This window comes from Lactuca saligna, chromosome 1, assembly GCF_052625555.1.
Source record: "Lactuca saligna cultivar CGN05327 chromosome 1, ASM5262555v1, whole genome shotgun sequence".
Lineage (NCBI taxonomy): Eukaryota > Viridiplantae > Streptophyta > Magnoliopsida > Asterales > Asteraceae > Lactuca > Lactuca saligna.
Window position 1 is genome coordinate 16910389 of NC_136417.1, and position 17838 is coordinate 16928226.

General features: G+C 31.3%; 3 protein-coding genes and 1 long non-coding RNA gene across 4 annotated transcripts; 1 reads left to right on the forward strand and 3 right to left on the reverse strand.

The window, feature by feature from the left end:
• Positions 1-27: 27 nt before the first annotated feature.
• LOC145048460 (uncharacterized) lies at positions 28-1237 on the reverse strand. Its single transcript, XR_013682876.1, has 3 exons — positions 749-1237; positions 438-559; positions 28-324 (listed from the first exon to the last, which is right to left on the reverse strand). It is a non-coding gene; the product is annotated as an uncharacterized LOC145048460 (long non-coding RNA).
• Positions 1238-8593: 7356 nt separating this feature from the next.
• SDH5 (succinate dehydrogenase 5) lies at positions 8594-10099 on the forward strand. The gene is made up of 4 exons (XM_078976742.1): positions 8594-8843; positions 9195-9508; positions 9589-9774; positions 9922-10099. Exons 1-4 carry the CDS (start codon positions 8693-8695, stop codon positions 9976-9978), a joined length of 708 nt encoding a protein of 235 aa, XP_078832868.1. The 5' UTR covers positions 8594-8692; the 3' UTR covers positions 9979-10099.
• A 475-nt stretch (positions 10100-10574) lies between these two features.
• On the reverse strand, positions 10575-11922 carry LOC145022895 (uncharacterized). Its single transcript, XM_078976743.1, has 2 exons — positions 11600-11922; positions 10575-11090 (listed from the first exon to the last, which is right to left on the reverse strand). The coding sequence occupies exon 2, from the start codon at positions 11074-11076 to the stop codon at positions 10678-10680; it is 399 nt and encodes a 132-aa protein (XP_078832869.1). The 5' UTR covers positions 11077-11090; positions 11600-11922; the 3' UTR covers positions 10575-10677.
• A 1230-nt stretch (positions 11923-13152) lies between these two features.
• LOC145023061 (transcription termination factor MTERF6, chloroplastic/mitochondrial-like) lies at positions 13153-14737 on the reverse strand. The gene is made up of 3 exons (XM_078976744.1): positions 14632-14737; positions 14390-14507; positions 13153-14270 (listed from the first exon to the last, which is right to left on the reverse strand). The coding sequence occupies exon 3, from the start codon at positions 14263-14265 to the stop codon at positions 13270-13272; it is 996 nt and encodes a 331-aa protein (XP_078832870.1). The 5' UTR covers positions 14266-14270; positions 14390-14507; positions 14632-14737; the 3' UTR covers positions 13153-13269.
• Positions 14738-17838: the final 3101 nt, after the last annotated feature.

Here is a 17838-nt window from a genome sequence, read left to right on the forward strand (position 1 = left end):
CGCGAAATCAAAACCTAAAAACCGGTTTTTGCTCGGATTGGTGTTGTCATTGCTTTTGATTCAGAAAAAATAGCATCAACCTAAAAGTGTGAAAGACCATCTACAATAAAAAAAACGAAATAAACATAAGAAATTGCAGAAATCTAAAGACTTTAAGGTACAAAGTTTGTGGTTTGTCGGCTTTCTCTTGAAAAGCTATAAGAACTTATCTTCGTATATGATACGTTTTCCTGTGGTGTTGCAAATTCGCATAATGGTATCTGTTAGATTCGAAAATTGAAAGTAGGAAGGCAGCAAGCAAGATTGAAATTAGTGTTGAGGAATCTATTAAATTAATAACAAAGAACCTTTTGATAAAAAAGAAGAAGCAGGAGATTGAAAATGGAATCCAAACAATCTCTTGTATCGCATTATTGTGGAAGAAGAAAGAAGTTTACCTTTTACAGAGTAGATTGGAAGGAGAAACGACATTTGATGGACTAGCTGTGTCAAGAAGACCTTTTACCACATTGTTGTGTCCGACTCTAGCAGAGATCATTAGAGGTGTGACATCATCTTGCTAATAGTAAGAAACGACAACAGGTGAACCGATTAGGGTTTTCACTTCTTATTCAAGAGCGTAAACGAACCACCATGGTTTTCCTCAAAGGCTCTTATTATTGGGCCTAGAGGTGGTGTAAACTGCATTACCAAACGTCGAGTCCAAAAGATTACAGATAGAGATATATTAGAAGTTCTGTCGACTGACCTGCCCTGCATCGGCTCCACATCGGCACGCCCACATGGCCGATTCGGTGAAGAAATCAATAGAAAGAAGGGATGAAGAGGTGGGATGAATCGATCGGTCGAAGACCTGGAAGAAGCAGAGAAGAAGACGTCACTGAAGGTATTAGTTTCTATACTTGCTCGGTTGATAAAGCGATGGCAAAGATGAGTACACGAAGGTTTGCTAGGTTACTTCGATGCTAATGGAAATCGAAGTACATGGAGAAGAAGCAGTCGACAGGAGGAGGGGCGAGGAAAGACGTCTGAAGGTTTTCAGATCATATGGATTTGTTCTGTCAAGAGAATCGACTCTGTGATCGAAGGTAGATTATTTGAGGCGGAGAAAGCGATAAACTGGTTCGGTGATGGCGGAGGGAACAGAGAGCATAAGAAGCTTCAACGTCTTCATCTGAGGCGGTGAGTTTGCCCACAAATTGTTATGATATTAAACCGAGAGAAGGCGGTGGAAACAACTGTGTAAGCATCCGATCGGATAGCAAAGGTGGTGGAATCAAAGGAAAGACATTTGAGGCGGTGCAAAGTCCAGGGACCAAAATAGACAACTTTGGGGATAGTTTACTGTTAAAAGTTTTCATAACTTATATATATATATATATATATATATATATATATATATATATATATATATATATATATATATATATATATATATATATATATATATATATATATATATATATAGGGTTAGGTTCATGTGAGACGACCTAATTTTGTGAGACCGTGAGACGCATTTTTTTATTTTTTTTATTTTTAAAAATTTTTTTTTAATTTTTTTAGTTAATTCAAGTTCCGAAAATAATATTTAAAAAAAGAATTTTTTGATTTTTCCATTTATTTTGCATTTTAAAATTATTTTTAGAATATGTATAGTGTAATATTCTATTTAGAATATTTCACGTCTTTTTCAAAAAAATAGAAATTTATTTTATTTTTTATTTTATTTTATTTTTATTTTTTTTAGTTAACTCAAGTTCCGAAAATTATATTGAAAAAAAAGAATTTTTAGATTTTTCCATTTATTTTGTATTTTAAAATTATTTTTTAGAATATGTCAATGTAATATTCTATTTAGAATATTTCATTTACTTTTAAAAAAAATGGGATTTTTTTTTATTTTTTTATTTTTATTTTTTTTAGTTAATTCAAGTTCCGAAAATAATATTTAAAAAAAGAAGTTTTGGATTTTTCCATTCATTTTGCATTTTAAAATTATTTTTAAATTTGATCGGTCTCACAAAATTAGAGTGCTCTCAAATGAACCTGAACCTATATATATATATATATATATATATATATATATATATATATATATATATATATATATATATATATATATATATATATATATATATATATATATATATATATATATATAAATGATAGTTATCTTCTAGTGATTATAATAATTTACAGAAATAATCGATTGAACCATTCCATGTTCCATATCTACAATATACAAAGTTGCTATTTAAATATATGACCGCAAGCTTTTGAAATTTTCTTGATCATTTATTAATCAATTATTTCTTTTATATTTTAGCAAACAACTTATAGGGGTGTACGTAACCAAAATCAGAAACATCAATATAAATAATCTTACACCCAACTGTAATTTTGTTATTTTAATTCAAAGTCGAAAGAGTACAAATCCTTCCATACCAATCATCCCAATTACGAAATTAATAATTTATAAACTAATTTGATTTTTATTTTGGACACAGAACTTTATTTTATTGATTTATCTCAACAAGAAGGCCCCATAATTTGACATTCGCCCTATCAACATCTTTGATCATACGACTTTGATCAAAAGCTTTCTATAGGTGTTGAACACTTAAACAACTTTTTTTTTCTTATGGTTCTTCCCCAAAATAGTGTCTCCCTTCATATATTGGGTACAAAACTTTCTTCCATTACACCTTGGTCATTCATTTTTTAAGGATAGTTAGCAACAATGTTGTCATTATAAGTTTCACCTTTTAGACAGGTGTAATGTGGTTTAATGATGAACACTTGATATTTAAATAATTCAAAATGAAATGGGTCTCAGGTTTGATACTCATGAACTTTACCCTTGACTTGACCTGATATTAGAAAAAAAAAAAATTATGGTTGTAGATGAATATCCCAAACTTTTCCTATTTGATATTTTGCTTGTTGGCATTGAGAGTGTTTTGTATCCGCTATATGTTCAATACATATATAAATCTTTAGAATTAAATGGGATTCAAATATATATAGTTTTTAAAAGTTCTATGTATCTTGTTAACAATCATTATTATTAATTATTGGTGTGCGCATAAAATCCTAAAAGCTGGATTACTATTACTTTACTATCATGTACTAAAAAGATTCTTTTGATGCCAAAATAGAAAGGTTTGCAGGGTATTGGCTCAAGTATATGAATGATAGTTATATGACGTGTTTGGTTTATAAGCTGAAAGAATAGACATGAGAATGAGATTCTACTTTTTCATTTTCATTTTGTTTCAACCCGATTTGCCGTTTCTTGAGCCAAACCAACGGAAAGCTTGGTGACTCACTAATCAACCAACCACATAAATAAACAAATTAATTTAGGTTTGATGCGGAAGAATCTCATTATTTAAAAAAAACATTTAACAGTTTTCCTTTTTAATTGAAAAGTTTTATTATTTTGAGAAAATCACATAATGAATCATTTTTTGTTCAAATATAAAAAATGATTTTTTCGTTAATTTGAATAAAATGTTAAATAATTATAACTTTTCAGTTTTAAAAAATAAAAACTTCTAGAACTTTATTAATTTTTTTTTCTAAAATAATGAAAATTTTCTAATATTAATTTCAAATTAATTCGGTCTAAAATAAGGTCCACATAATCGAATTAGTTGTATAAACAAGGAGAATCTCCATTAAAATTTTATTATTTTACCATAATCTTCAAATATGTCTAAAACTAAAATTTATTTACAAAAAAACATGAATTACCGATAAAAATAACGATTTTGTCTTTTTTTTTCTTGGTTTACTGGTTTCATTGCTGACTTGAACGTATTAAAATATTATTATTTTACATTAATTTACAAATAAATCTCAAAATAAAAATTGTTTACGAAAAACATATATTTGCAGTAAAAGTGATGATTTGATATTTTCTCCCTTTAATACACATTTTATGAGTTTCGTAGCCGACATGGACGCAGTGGTGGAACCAGAAATTTTGATATGGGGGTACAAACATTGTCAATATATATTATATGTAGTAATCCAATATCGGAAATTAAAAAACATGTTATAATCTCTTTAGTTGTGGGTACAATAACATGAAAAATGTTTATGAATAATATTATATATATATATATATATATATATATATATATATATATATATATAATAATAATAATAATAATAATAATAATAATAATAATAATAATAATTTTTTGGGGTACTGTAGTACCCCCAACGTCTCATCTAGCTCCGCCACTGTATGGACGTCTAGTCATTAAATGAATTAAGGAGATAGATATGACGGATTATGTAATGTTACGCTTACCGTAAAACTTGATATTCATCTCATCGGCTCATTTAATAACTAAACGTCCAAGTCAGCAATGAAACCGGTACAATATGTGTCATCGGAAAAAAAAATGTGGGAAATAAGTTGATGAGATTGATAGGTTAGGTTACATAAAATATAATTAGACAATTTGAAATTTTTTATAAACTTAAACATGATGAAGTTATTGATGGTTTATGTAATTATTATAATATTCAATGGATGAATTTCATATTCCAAAAAATATACAATGTAAAAGGATATCAAGTTTTATAGATGTAGCATTATATTATCCAAAGTTCTAAATAACGTAAAGCGTGACTTGACGGCAATGTCAAGCCTCAAGTTTTTCCGAACCGTGACGAGTCACGTCGTTTGTAAGGCGTGACTTAATGCGGCAATTTTGTATATAATTCATATTTTTATATATACTTTCAACTATTATTTATTTTTATACACATATATGAGTCAAGGAGACATTTTGGTAAAGTTTAGCGTCACATACAAGCCTTGGAGCCATGACGCACCATTACGGAGCTATGACGAGCTTTTTAAAACCTTATTATTACTCAACATATCCATCTTACTCAGCTCATTTAATGACTAAGCGTCCAGATCAACAATACAACCAATAAAATGTGTGTTATACGGAAAAAAAAAAAAAAAAAAAAAAAGGCAACAATATCACTTTTACCGATAATTCATGTTTTTTTGTAAACAAAATTTAATGTAAGACTTATTCGTAAATTAAGGTAAAATAACGAGACTGTAAAACGTTTGGGGTCTATAATAAAAACAATAAACCGAGAAAAAAGTTGGTCAAACCTTATTCTTACCGATAATTCATGTTTCTTTATAAATAAATTTTAAGTTATGATTTATTTGTAAATTAAGATAAATAACGAAACATTAAAAGGGTGTTACATCTTGTTCTATTGTTTTGACATTAATTAAACTTTGTGTAATTTAAAAATAAAGATATTATAAATACAACAACCTTAAACCTGTATTATTAGTAGATATTTGAGTATTTTAAATTTAATAATTGACTGTATTATACATTAGTAAAACTCATAAAAATATAGATAATTTTAAAGAATATGCTATTTAATTATTAAACTATCGGATGTATATATGTTTTGGTGTGATTTTTAGTTTACGGTTGGAGCTGAAAATATATTTGGTGTTAAAAAATCACCATTTTAATGGTTTTTTTTTTTTTTTTTTTTTTTTTGTTATGTTTGGAGTAGCTCTAAACAAAACTTTTAACATTTTCTTTAAATATTAATAAAATAATATTTACATGTTGTAAATTATTATGTTATATAATATATATAATACTTAAAATAGAAGTCGAATCACATAAGGACTTCAATTTTATTGACAACCAAAGAACAAATTTGGACTTCTAATCTTAAACAATATGGTGACTATATTTAAATTTAACGTGAAAATTGATGTCTTATAAGTTTGGGGTCCAATTTTATTGACGACCAAAGAACAAATTTGGACTTCTAATCTTAAACAATATGGTGACTAGATTTAAATTTAACGTGAAAATTGATATGTCTTATAAGTTTGGGGTCATTTGTCTAAAATTCAAAACTTGTGGGCAGATAAGACAAATTACAAAGGGTAATATAGTAATGTCGATGAGAATCCACCCCTATTTGCCACACGCCCACACTTGCCTTCCTTCGGTTCTGTGGGTTTTTTACCGTTTTTTCCCTCGTTATGTTTTTGGGCCATATTTTTTTTCTTCGTAAAAATATCTATTTTCTTAAAATTTAATTTTTTACAAAACAAATATCATCACGAAAAAATTGAAAAATATTTTTTATTATTGTAAAAAAATATAATAAAAGAGTCTCCAAAAGGCATAAAGATTTAAAGGATCATTCTACACTATATTAATAAGTTTGTAAAAAAAAAAAATTCTAAATAAGTTTTATTTCTTTTTATTTTTAAGTAGAAAACACCCATCAAATTAACCAAAAAATATTTATAATCAAAAAATGTTATGAACAAAAAATATTTTATGATTCAAAATTTTATGAACCAAATTTATCATGAATCAAAATTTATTATAATCTAAAAATATTATGAACCAAATTTGTTATGAATCAAAACTTATTTAAATCCAAAAATATTATAAATCATATGATTCAAAACTTAATATGATTCAAAATTATTATAAAAAATTCAGACATGTTATGAATCAAAACCTTATATAATAAATTTTAATATCTATGATCCAAAAATGATATTACTCAAAACTTATTATAGTCTAAAATGTTATCATTCTTAAACGTAAAATAAAACTGAAAAATTGGTAAAAAAAATTAGGAATATGATCTAAAAAGTTTTCAACTTGCATTGAAGATTCAAAATTAAAAAATACTTATGGTTTTGATCCCTAAAAAATTTAGATGACTATTTTTCCATTTTAGTTTTTTTAATACTTTTTTAATTATTAAAAAAAAAAAAAAAAAAAAAAAAAAAAAAAAATGTTCTCAACCTTAAGCTGACTGTCCCCCCCCCCCCCCCCCCCTTCTCCCTCCCTCTCTCTCTCTCTCAACTAATAACTGCAAGTCAAGAACAATTTCATAAATTTACACCAACACAATTTAAATCACCTATTTTTCCTTCAATTTTTTTATGAACCAACATGAACAATCAGGTCCGTTTTCTGATATAAAAAAGAAAGCCAAAGGTATTTTCACTTTACAGTTGATCTTCCACTATTCTCGTAAACATATTGTGGATCAAAATGTGAATCGTCAAAAATTTGCATTAGTAAGACCCAATTACCAAAATGGAATATTTAAGATGTAAGATTTTATACAAGTAAAACCTCAATTCATAATCCTCTATTTTATCATTTATGTAAGATTTATCAACATGACTAGATTTTCAAAAGGAAAAGTTTGTACATTTAGAATAATAAAGGATCTAATCAGAGCACCCAAATAGATTGTACATAGAAAGAAAAAAAAAAAAAAAAAGACCAGTTGTATCAAAACAACCTTAATTAGGATCCCTCTAAAATTCATTTTGGAAATCATTTAATTCCAACTTTTCACCTAATAGTTAGTACACAGAAAATACAGAGGCTTTGATGCTATTTTTGAGTTCGTGGTGATGACAATTCAATGCTCCAAACCAATAATATGTAATTCACCATAATCAAATGGGATTATGTTTCATGAATTCTCATAGGCATATAGAGCATATATGTTCATTCGAAAGCTCCAGACATATTAATCTTTGGAAAAGAGTATGTGGAAGGTGAAACATGGAAGCTTCAGATTCGTTCGTTAGTGGAGAGAAGGCGGTGGCAAGAGAACTTTGTCACTAGAAAGACTGATGAATGTATATAGAACCTTTTTCCAATGGGGCTGTAGAGGTCCGATGACACTCTGGTTTGTGTAGTGCCTTTTTCGACAAAGTTGGTCAAGTCCATTGAAGGTATAAACTATGTCGATGATATAAAAAGAATATGTGTGTTTCTTGTGTGTATATGTGTGTTTGTGTGTGTGTGAAGGGGGTATTATGGGTGTGGATGGGAGGGGTAGGATGGCTTTTTATTTTTTAATTGTAAAAATATTAAAATAAATATAAAATTTTAAAAAATAACAAATTATATAGGTATTGTAGTCTTTTTATGTTTGATAGTGATAAAATCCATATAAAATATCTAATTTTGAACTTTCCATGTAAGTTGAAACATTTTGGATTATATCCATAATTTTTGAAAACCATAAGAACCACTTGTATAGATTAATCTCAGTCTAATGATCCAAACCTTGTTGTGTACAAAACCTCGTTATGATCCAATATCCAAAACTTATGATTCTTAAGCCTAAGAATTCTAAACGATATAAAAAAATGACAAAAACGAGTTTTAAATGAAAAATAAAATGAAAAAAAAAACTAAAAACCAAGTTTATTAAAAGCAAATAAAAAGTAATAAAAACTCGGATTAATTGTGTTGTATGAAAGATGTGTAACATGTAATTATATCATCGAATCCGCATTACGTTATGCGATCATGTCAAATCTAATACTTGCATTTGACGTTATTGCTCTTGACAAAATGGATTAATGAGAATTGTCCTCAGGTATTCACCAAAATTGAAGTACTCATTGGAATCGAACCCAACTAAAATAAATAAAGCTAACAAATATTATAGGGTTTAGTTTGATATATATTTTTCTATTATGGGACTTAAATGTAAATTGTCTTTGGAAATTGATTGTTAACATATCAGTCCTTTTCATTTCATTTGCAAGAACAAAACATTCCTGCATACCAAAAGGGCTCGATAAGCGTTTTCCGATCCTTACTCTAAACACATCAACACAGCAATGGAGAAATTGGTGATGATGAGATCTCTCTACCGTTCGATCGCACGGAGATCTGTAGTTTTAGTCTCCCCCACCTCCGTGAACAGCAACAACCAATGCCTCCGCCGTGGAATCTGCTACCTTCAGCACCCTTCATCTTCACTGCCTTACAGTAACGTTCTTTTCCTTCGTTTTATTTGTTTCTATCTATCTATTGTTCTTCCTCGAGAAGAATAATTTGAATTTGTTAATTTGCTATCTCATCACGACATCATACGATTTTAGGGCTAATAATGTCTATCAGGAATTCAGGATTTTTTTTAAACACTATTTCCCTGAAGTATCCTCTCTACGTTTTAGTAGTTTGATTTAGAAACAGTCGCCTATGAAGCATGATTCGTTAGATGAAGAAAGAAAACCTATTCACACTATGCCAATTGTTCGTATTTCACATCAGATTTTCTCTGGTTTTGCTCTTCAATCGAGTTTCTGACAAACTGATTCTGGTATTCTCTATGTATAGAAAGTCTTTCTCCATTTGCAATGGGAATTGGAAGCACACGATGCTTGACTGATGGTGGGTTGACACACTTACCAGACATTAAAGATGGTGATATTAAGGTTGCCTTCAAGGAGCTCATGGCTGTAAACTGGGCTGAACTTCCAGACAGTGTTGTCAACAAAGCAAGTCGAGCATTATCTAAGAACACTGAAGACAAGGCTAGCCAAGAGGCATTAGCCAACCTTCTACGTGCTGCAGAAGCAGTTGATGAGTTTACTGGCTTCCTTGTGACTTTGAAAATGGAAATTGATGATAGTGTTGGACTGAGTGGCGAGGTAACATTAATTTCATGGAAGCTTTATATGTCTTTTTTTTTTTCATGAAATGTTATCTGAATGGTGAAATTATGTTGCAGGATGTGAAACCTTTATCGGGTGATGTTGCTGATGCTTTAACTGTAGCCTTTGAACGCTACTATGCATACTTGAACTCTTTTGGAGCAGATGAGGGGTATTTGCGGAAAAAGGTCGAGAATGAGCTGGGAATGAAACTTATTCATCTCAAAATGAGATGCAGTGGTCTTGGTGGTGATTGGGGAAGGGTATTGCATCTCTCTCTCTTTCTCTTCTTCTCTTTAACAAAACATTATTGTAGTATTTGGTATGATGGAATAAGGGAAGAAATGGAATGGTCCATTCCCATTCCATTGGGAAATGGTTATTGAAACTATGGTATTCTGTAATTGCAGGTGACAGTTCTGGGAACATCTGGACTTTCTGGTTCATATATCGAGCACAGAGCATAAATTATGGTTCATAGCTCACCTTTTTAATCCTTGCTATTGTTGTTTTCACAAATGCTGTTTTGGTTGGATTTTGTTATCTACCCATCAACTAAATAATAATGGAGGAATCATTGTGTTAGAACTAGTTTTTCCTTTATTTATTTATTTATATGAACTTGTAGTTTTTTGTGAAAGAAAAATAACAGCACTCGTAGGTAGTGTTTGGTATAATGCAATCGTGAATAGAATGGAATGGTTAATTCCATTAGAATGAAAATCGATTGTTTTGTATGATGAAATGGAATGGTTGAAGGAATGTTTGTCATTTATTTTGCCCTTCCAATTCTTTTCCCATGCATGTGGTTATGTTTCTCATAATTTCATTTTTCCTTAAACGTCATTTATTCATACAAATTGTTGTATAAGATACATGGCTTTGTTATTAAAGGTTACACATGATTGAATCAAACAATCTTCAACCTTGGGATAACCAGCTTTTTACCTAAACACAATGATTTAGTGATTTACTAAAACCACAAGGGACAAATTTATCGTAAAGTAGTTTTCTTGCATTTTATCTATTATATACAATTAGAAAAAGGAGAGAAAAAAAAACATAATGGGAAACTGGAGGTTGAATATATTTAAGAATTTGAGAACATAACATATATGCAACTTGAGTAAAAAATTTCACTAAAACTACAAGAAAGCAAATGAAAATCAGGAGGGAGATTTTTGAAGACGTTGAGCTGTGAGAGTAATAAGAGACTGAAGCTTAGCAACCACTGCAGGCTTAGTGGGTGGGCAGTTTGAAAGAGCCAAGTTCAAGGACTGAAAAGCCTCCTCAAGATCACCTGCAGCCAAATATGCAAGTCCTTCTTTATAAGCTTCATCTGCTCTTCTGACATCATATACAGAAGAGGAATTAGGGTTTTCATCATCAATTCTCTTCTTATCCTTTGAAAAAGGAACTGAAGAATTCAAAAGCTTCGTGGCCTTGGCATACTCTAGAGAAGAAATACCCGAATTGATTGCTGCCATTAGAGATTCGGGCTTTGAAGGTATCATCTTCACATTATCAAAGACACTCCAATGAGGAATTCCATCACCAGAACCCATCTTCGTTGTTTTTCCTAGATTGTTCATGGAAAGTTATTTAATGCTTCACAATTCACTAATTCATGGAGGACATTTATTAAATTAAATTAGGTTGGTATAACATAACGTCTTTATAGTTCGAAATATAGAAAGACTCCGAGTTTTAGAGATAAGTTTGCGATCAGAAACATCTTTGTTTGGGCTAAAATTAGTCTCGTATATAACAACATCTGTGTTTTGATGCTTAATTTAGTAACCATATTATGTATTCCTTATGCTAAATCAGTCATGTTCAATGTACCCATTCACAACATCTAAAAGCATGTACACAGATTGATGTAGGATCGGCAATTGAGTTTGAATTATGTAATGTGGCGATCATAAGCGATTGAAATCGATTTATAACAACATTCATAACGAAAAACTTCAATCAGTGCGCATGAACCCTTATTCGATTACATAAACTAAGAATTCATATCGTCTCCCTCCAAATGGTATCATAAACAACATGTAAACCAATACAGAGTTGTCGAAAGCAACTTACTAGGAAATCAGACGTCAATTTTGGCAAAATCAAGCTGTACCATAGCACCAACAGTTACGCGTTCGGTGGTTAAAACTAAAATCTGCAAATCGAGGAAAATTAAGCCAATTGTAGCTTATACGATCGGTATAGAATGAATATGTGGTGCCGATGGAGCTTGAAGATACTAGAAAAATGGAGGAATGAAGCGAATTGAAGGGTGGTGGAGGCGGCGTGGCGAAGGGAGGAACCGTGTGTTCTGAACCACCCACTAAAAGCAAAAGGCAAAAGCTGTTGGGTTTTGTGTGAAGTTGCTTGAATTTCCTGCTGCGACAATAACCGAATCAACTTTAGTACTTTGCTCTCGATAAACGATAATTTTTAAAATAATAATCAAAAGGCTAGAAGATAAGTCAAAGAATTTAAAACCTTTTTAGAAAACTAAAAAATATTTAAACGAACTTTTAATCTAATAATTTCAAATAGTAACATTTATTCAAAAAATATTCCATATTTGACATATATGTTTTAAATACCATTTTTTTCAATTATCAAAAATAGTAAATGCAAACGAAGTCCAAGATAGTTTGGTGGATGCACTGGGTTTAATAATCATGCGGGGTGGAAGTGACAAGTTCAATCCTTGTAGTCCCTAAAAAGTATCACATGCAGTTTCTATTGAATTGTTTTCACTTTTCAAAAAAAAATCAAGAATAATAAATGAGGTATACATTTCATCTATCAAACTTAACTCCGCAAATGTAAACTGATTTGTGAAAGAACATCCTTGTAGTCTTCAAAAAGTATCACATGTGGTGAAAATTTTCCTGTAAAACCCTATAAGGCTAGGTTTACCTTATAAAAAAGCTCATATTAGGAGTAGGCTTCTATTGAATTGTTTTCCCTTCTCATAAAAAAAAAAAAAAATCAAGAATAGTAAATAAGGTGTACATTTTATCTATCAAACTTAACTTTATGAGTGTAAATTGATTTGTGAAAGAACATTCATGTAGTCCTCAAAAAGTGTCACATCCGATGAAAATTTACTTGTAAAAACCTATGAGGTTGGGTTTGCCCTATAAAAAAGCTCAAACTCGACAACTAGAAATGCTTGTTGAAATATTACGAGTAGGTTTTTACTAAATTGTTTTTCTTTTCAAAAACAAAAAATCAAGAATAGTAAATTAGATGTACATTTTATCTATCAAACTTAACTCCAAGAGTGTAAATTGATTTGTATCATGCCTTGCGAGTCATTCGAACACCATTATTTTTCCAACGACCTCAATTGCACCCTCACAAATAATGGCTGTGAAAGCGGAAGCCATAAATTCTTGCAAATGTTTGCCAAAGTATGCAAGCTTTTCATTAGTTTCTTTATAAACATGAATTCATCTAAAGATTATGTATGACATTATGAACAGAAAATTTGTTATTGTTGTTCCGATCTAAACTCATTTCCTGATGAGAATAATCAGCTAAAGATTGAACAAGAATCTGAAACAGAATCAAACTGGCTACTTTGTCTGGATAAAAGAATATAGCACATAAAAGTTCATTTTCTTGACTTGGACTTTATCTGTTAAGTGGCTAAAATTCTCTTATATAGCTTAAAACTCACATATATAGCTCATGAGTTTAAATCTTCAAAACAACTACATATTACACAGAGACAAGATGGAAGGAATAGCTTAAACAATTTTCGCAACCAGATCAAATCTTGAAAGAAACTTCTTATGATTACAATCAAGCATTTCACTCAAACTGCAAGAAACGTTCTTCTGTTTCAAAAGCTTCTCACGTCTCTCAAGTCTCTTCTTCAAACCATGCTGAAAAAACTCGGGATAATCCACAGCTTCTTCAATTCCCCTATCCATCACCTCCACCAAAAACCTAATCCTCGGTTCCAACGAGTTCTTAACACTCTTAATCAAAATCGGTGGATATCTCCCCACTAAACCCGCTATCTGCCCCGAATCAAACCCACGGCTTTTCAAATAATCAAGATTCGGCTTCAAAATCTTATCCACATCTCTACACATAACTTCCGGGAAATTAATCGCTACCTTTTGTAGATCAGACTTCGTCAACCCTAACGAAAGTAAAAACTCGGTTGTGGGTCGTAATCGCTTCTCAACATTGTACCCCATAATCGATGGGTTTTTAACCAAGATTTTCCCAATCATTCCGTCTTTGGTCAAACCGATGTTTACAAGAAAGTCAACTACCCCCGAAAGCTTCGAATCGATGCTGTAGCTTATGATTCTAGGGTTATGGAGGATTAATTTACCGAGTTGAGTTCCTGACACACCCAGTGACTCGAAGAAACCGAGGAGTGGGCAAAGTTTTTCTTCGATGCTGTGGGTTAAAATGTGGGGGAATTTGGTTATGGCGGAAGGGACTTCTTCGGGTTTTGTTGACAGAGTTGTGAGGCATTGGATCATTGGGATGAGTTTTTGGTTTAGATCGAGGGTCATGATTTTGGGACATTTTGTGATGATTGATGGAAGCTTTCGTTCTTGGATTCCGATGGATTTTAAGTAATCCCAGTTTTCAGATAGGTTTTGTTTTTGGACAGATTCGAGGCGTTTGCATTTTCTCAAGATTTCGTTAATGCCTTTGTCATCGAAACCTTTGTGCTTGAAGAACCATAAGATGTGGTTGTTGTGGCTGTTGCTGATGTCCATTTCACCTGAAATATTGGGAAAACAAAACACAATCAGATATCTACAACATTGCACTTGAAGAATCTAAACAACAAGAACCAATAGAAAGAGTATAAGCATTAAGCAACTTAATACTCTCTACTACCTTAATTTTAAGAGAATTTTATGTTTCCACCACCAAAATACTTGAAGTCATCTAGCAAATCACAAATCCCGAGGCATAATCTTCAATTACGACATCATTTAAACTACTTTAGGATATGCTGCATAAAAGGGAACAAAATTGCTCATTCAAAATGGCTAAGAATTCATATTTACTTTTAATTCTACTAAATTTACGGAATACTTGTGTGGATTAACGAAAACATACAGATGAAACGCACTTACCGGAGATGAGAGAGCCGCCAAAAATGGATATCTCCGGGAGCGGCACAACGTCGTTTCTAGAGTCTCCTTATCTACTCATCTTCCGCTGCTTTTCTACTTCTTTGGCTCTGCAGTGGTAAAGTGTTCTGTTTTATATCCTTGACTAAGTTACAACTGTGGTCCTTGTCTTTAGGTAGTCTTTTTAGATAAGTCCAAAAAAATGTTTTTTTTTTCAGTTTTAATCCATATGGGAAGGTTTTATAACAAAAGTTTCAATTTCAATCCATATCGGAAGGTTTTATAACAGTTTTGGTGCCTGCCATGTGTTAAATGAGTAAATAACGACCTTCCCCTTCATCAAATTTATAATTTTAGATGTTTGTTTTTTAAATGTAAAATGTATGTAGTTTGTCGATCATATCTGCAAAATAAGATATAAACCAAATATAACAGTCTACAACAAGAAGATTGTTTGATTTCTAACATCTAAATGTTGTTAAAATAAACTATTTTTTTAAACTTAAAAGATTTTTTCAACACTTTAACTTAAATAATTTAAGTTTTACAACATTAAAATATAATTTATCCAACAACAACAACAATTTTCATTTTAAAATTATTCATTTCTATAATTTGAAACTGTTGGAGATAAGGATAAAACCATAAATTCAAACGAAAATATACAACATGAAAGGTGATGCTAAACACAATCTTTTATTAATATATATCACAAATCATATATCATATTTGGTTTTACCTGCGCTTATATATAGGGAGTACGTGAACTATCGTGACTATTCATTCACACCGGTTCGAAAGAGGCATGTTAACTACCATTAACTTCCATTAATTATCACCATTTACTGACTAACATAATCCTAATACTAATAACAATATCTAACTCTAGTTTAATATCTGTTATCCCCCCCCCCCCCCCCCCTCCCCCTCTTAAACTAGACTTGAATAATACTTTAGTTTAACTTCAAATCCTGACCTTCAACCATCAATCTTTCATATCCGTCTATTCTTCAAAATTGCTATGGATAGCATTGTCCACAGCCACAATCAAATATGTTGGTGATTTTGTATCATCAATGTGTATTTAAGTGTAATGGATTGACTTGTTAACTAAAAATCAATCTTGTTGAATATTAAACAAGTAAGGAAGATGTGGGAGTGCACACTTGTTTAAGTTCATTCAAGATTCTAAGTAGATTGTCATTTAGGGGTGAAGCCTCTAAATGAACGAGGGTCCAGGGGCAGCACCCCTGGGAGTGGGGTCCAAGGGGCAGAGCCCCTGGCTGGGGTCGGAAATTTTTATATGAGTTATATTGATATATAAAAAAAGGCTTAAAAATCTGAATTTTTTGTAAATGAACCCGATTTTTTACTTAATTTTGACCCTTATTAATGATCCGGTTTTAGTGACAGTTTATGACTGTTATAAATTGGTTTTGACAATTGGAGTAGTTTTTGGACAAAGAAAACTGTCTTGACAGTTTTCAGACAAATGAAGCACTTAATCATTTTGGTTATCATTTTTCCTAGTACAACAACAATCACGAAAATCATAACTTCATATTCTCTGCTTTTTAAACTCTTTCGAGTCTTATCCGATTAAAGATGGGGAGTACCACCTAAATACTTTAATCAGAAAGTGTACACACGATTCTCAGAATTGCCAAGCCTTTTATTACCTCAAGTTTCTAACAAAGATTAAAGTATTTTGTGATCATGGAAAGTGGTGATTTTGTGAAGGATATGACAAACAAGTTTGACAAATTGAACAAGTTTGAAGGGCAAGAATTTCGTAGATGGCAGAAGAAGATGCACTTTATCCTTACCACTCCGAAAGAAGTGTATGTTCTGAGTACACCCATGTCAGTCTTACAAGAATCTGTTGAAGATGAACCTTTGGAGGCAAGAAGAAGGAGATCAAAGTGGGAAAATGATGATTACATATGTCGTGGTCATATTCTCAATGGTATATCTGACTCTCTTTTTGATATCTATCAAAATTCCGAATCTGCAAAAGAACTGTGGGATTCTCTTGAATCTAAATACATAGTTGAAGATGCTTCTAGCAAGAAGTTTCTTGTTAGTAACTTTATGGGTTACAAGATGATTGACTCCAAGCCTTTTATGGAACAATTTCATGAGATGTTAAGGATTATGGGACAATTTGCTCAACACAATCTGAAAATGGATGAAGCCATTTATGTGCCTTAGATCATTAACAAACTGCCCCCTTCCTGGAAAGATTTTAAATATAATATGAAACATAACAAAGGGGAATTAACTATGACTCAACATGGAAGCCATTTACGGATTGAAGAGTCCTTAAGGACTCAATAACTTGATAACAATCCTAAAGGAAAGAACCAAGTTGGTTCCTCTTCTGTGAACATGGTGGAAGGAGGAAGTTCAAAGAAACTCAAGAAGTCTAATGGAAAAGGAAAGTTTAAAGGAAAGGATGACAAGTCTTCCAATAAGAAGGCTAAGTTGGTTTGTTGGAATTGTAACAAACCGGGTCACTTCAAGAAAGATTTTCGTCTTCGCAAAATGAATAAGGTTGGTGTTGGACCAAGTGGATCCAAGGATCCAGAAAAGCAACAAGTTCAGATTTCTATTTCCGTAAAGAATTGTAAATATGTTCAGAATTATATTTTTGTGATTTCTGAAGCATTTTATGTGCAGGATGATGATGTTGCATGGTGTGTTGATTCGGGAGCAACAAGCCATTTATGTAAAGATCTTTGTTGGTTCAAGGAATGTCAACCAATTGAAGATGGATATGTGGTGAAAATAAGAAATGTTGCAACTGAACCAATCAAGGGTTTAAGATATGTTTTACTTTACTTTACTTATGGAAAGAGTTTATGTATGAACAATGTTTTATATGTACCGGGGAGTCGAAAGAATCTTGTGTCTGAAATTGTTTTAAATAATTGTGGTTACAAACAAGTATTAGAAAGTGACAAGTATATCTTTTCAAGACATGGTTCTTTTATGGGATCTGGATATCTATGCAATGAACTGATTAGACTTAATATTATTTATCCTTTTATTGATAATTCTATTTGCATTGATTCTACTAGTACTAGCAATAATTTTAATAAATATGAATTATGGCATGCTAGACTTCTATGCATGAACTTAAAAAGAGTACTAGAGCTAGAAACGCTAAATCTTTTGTATCAGATTTTCAACTATATTTAGTTCAAGGAA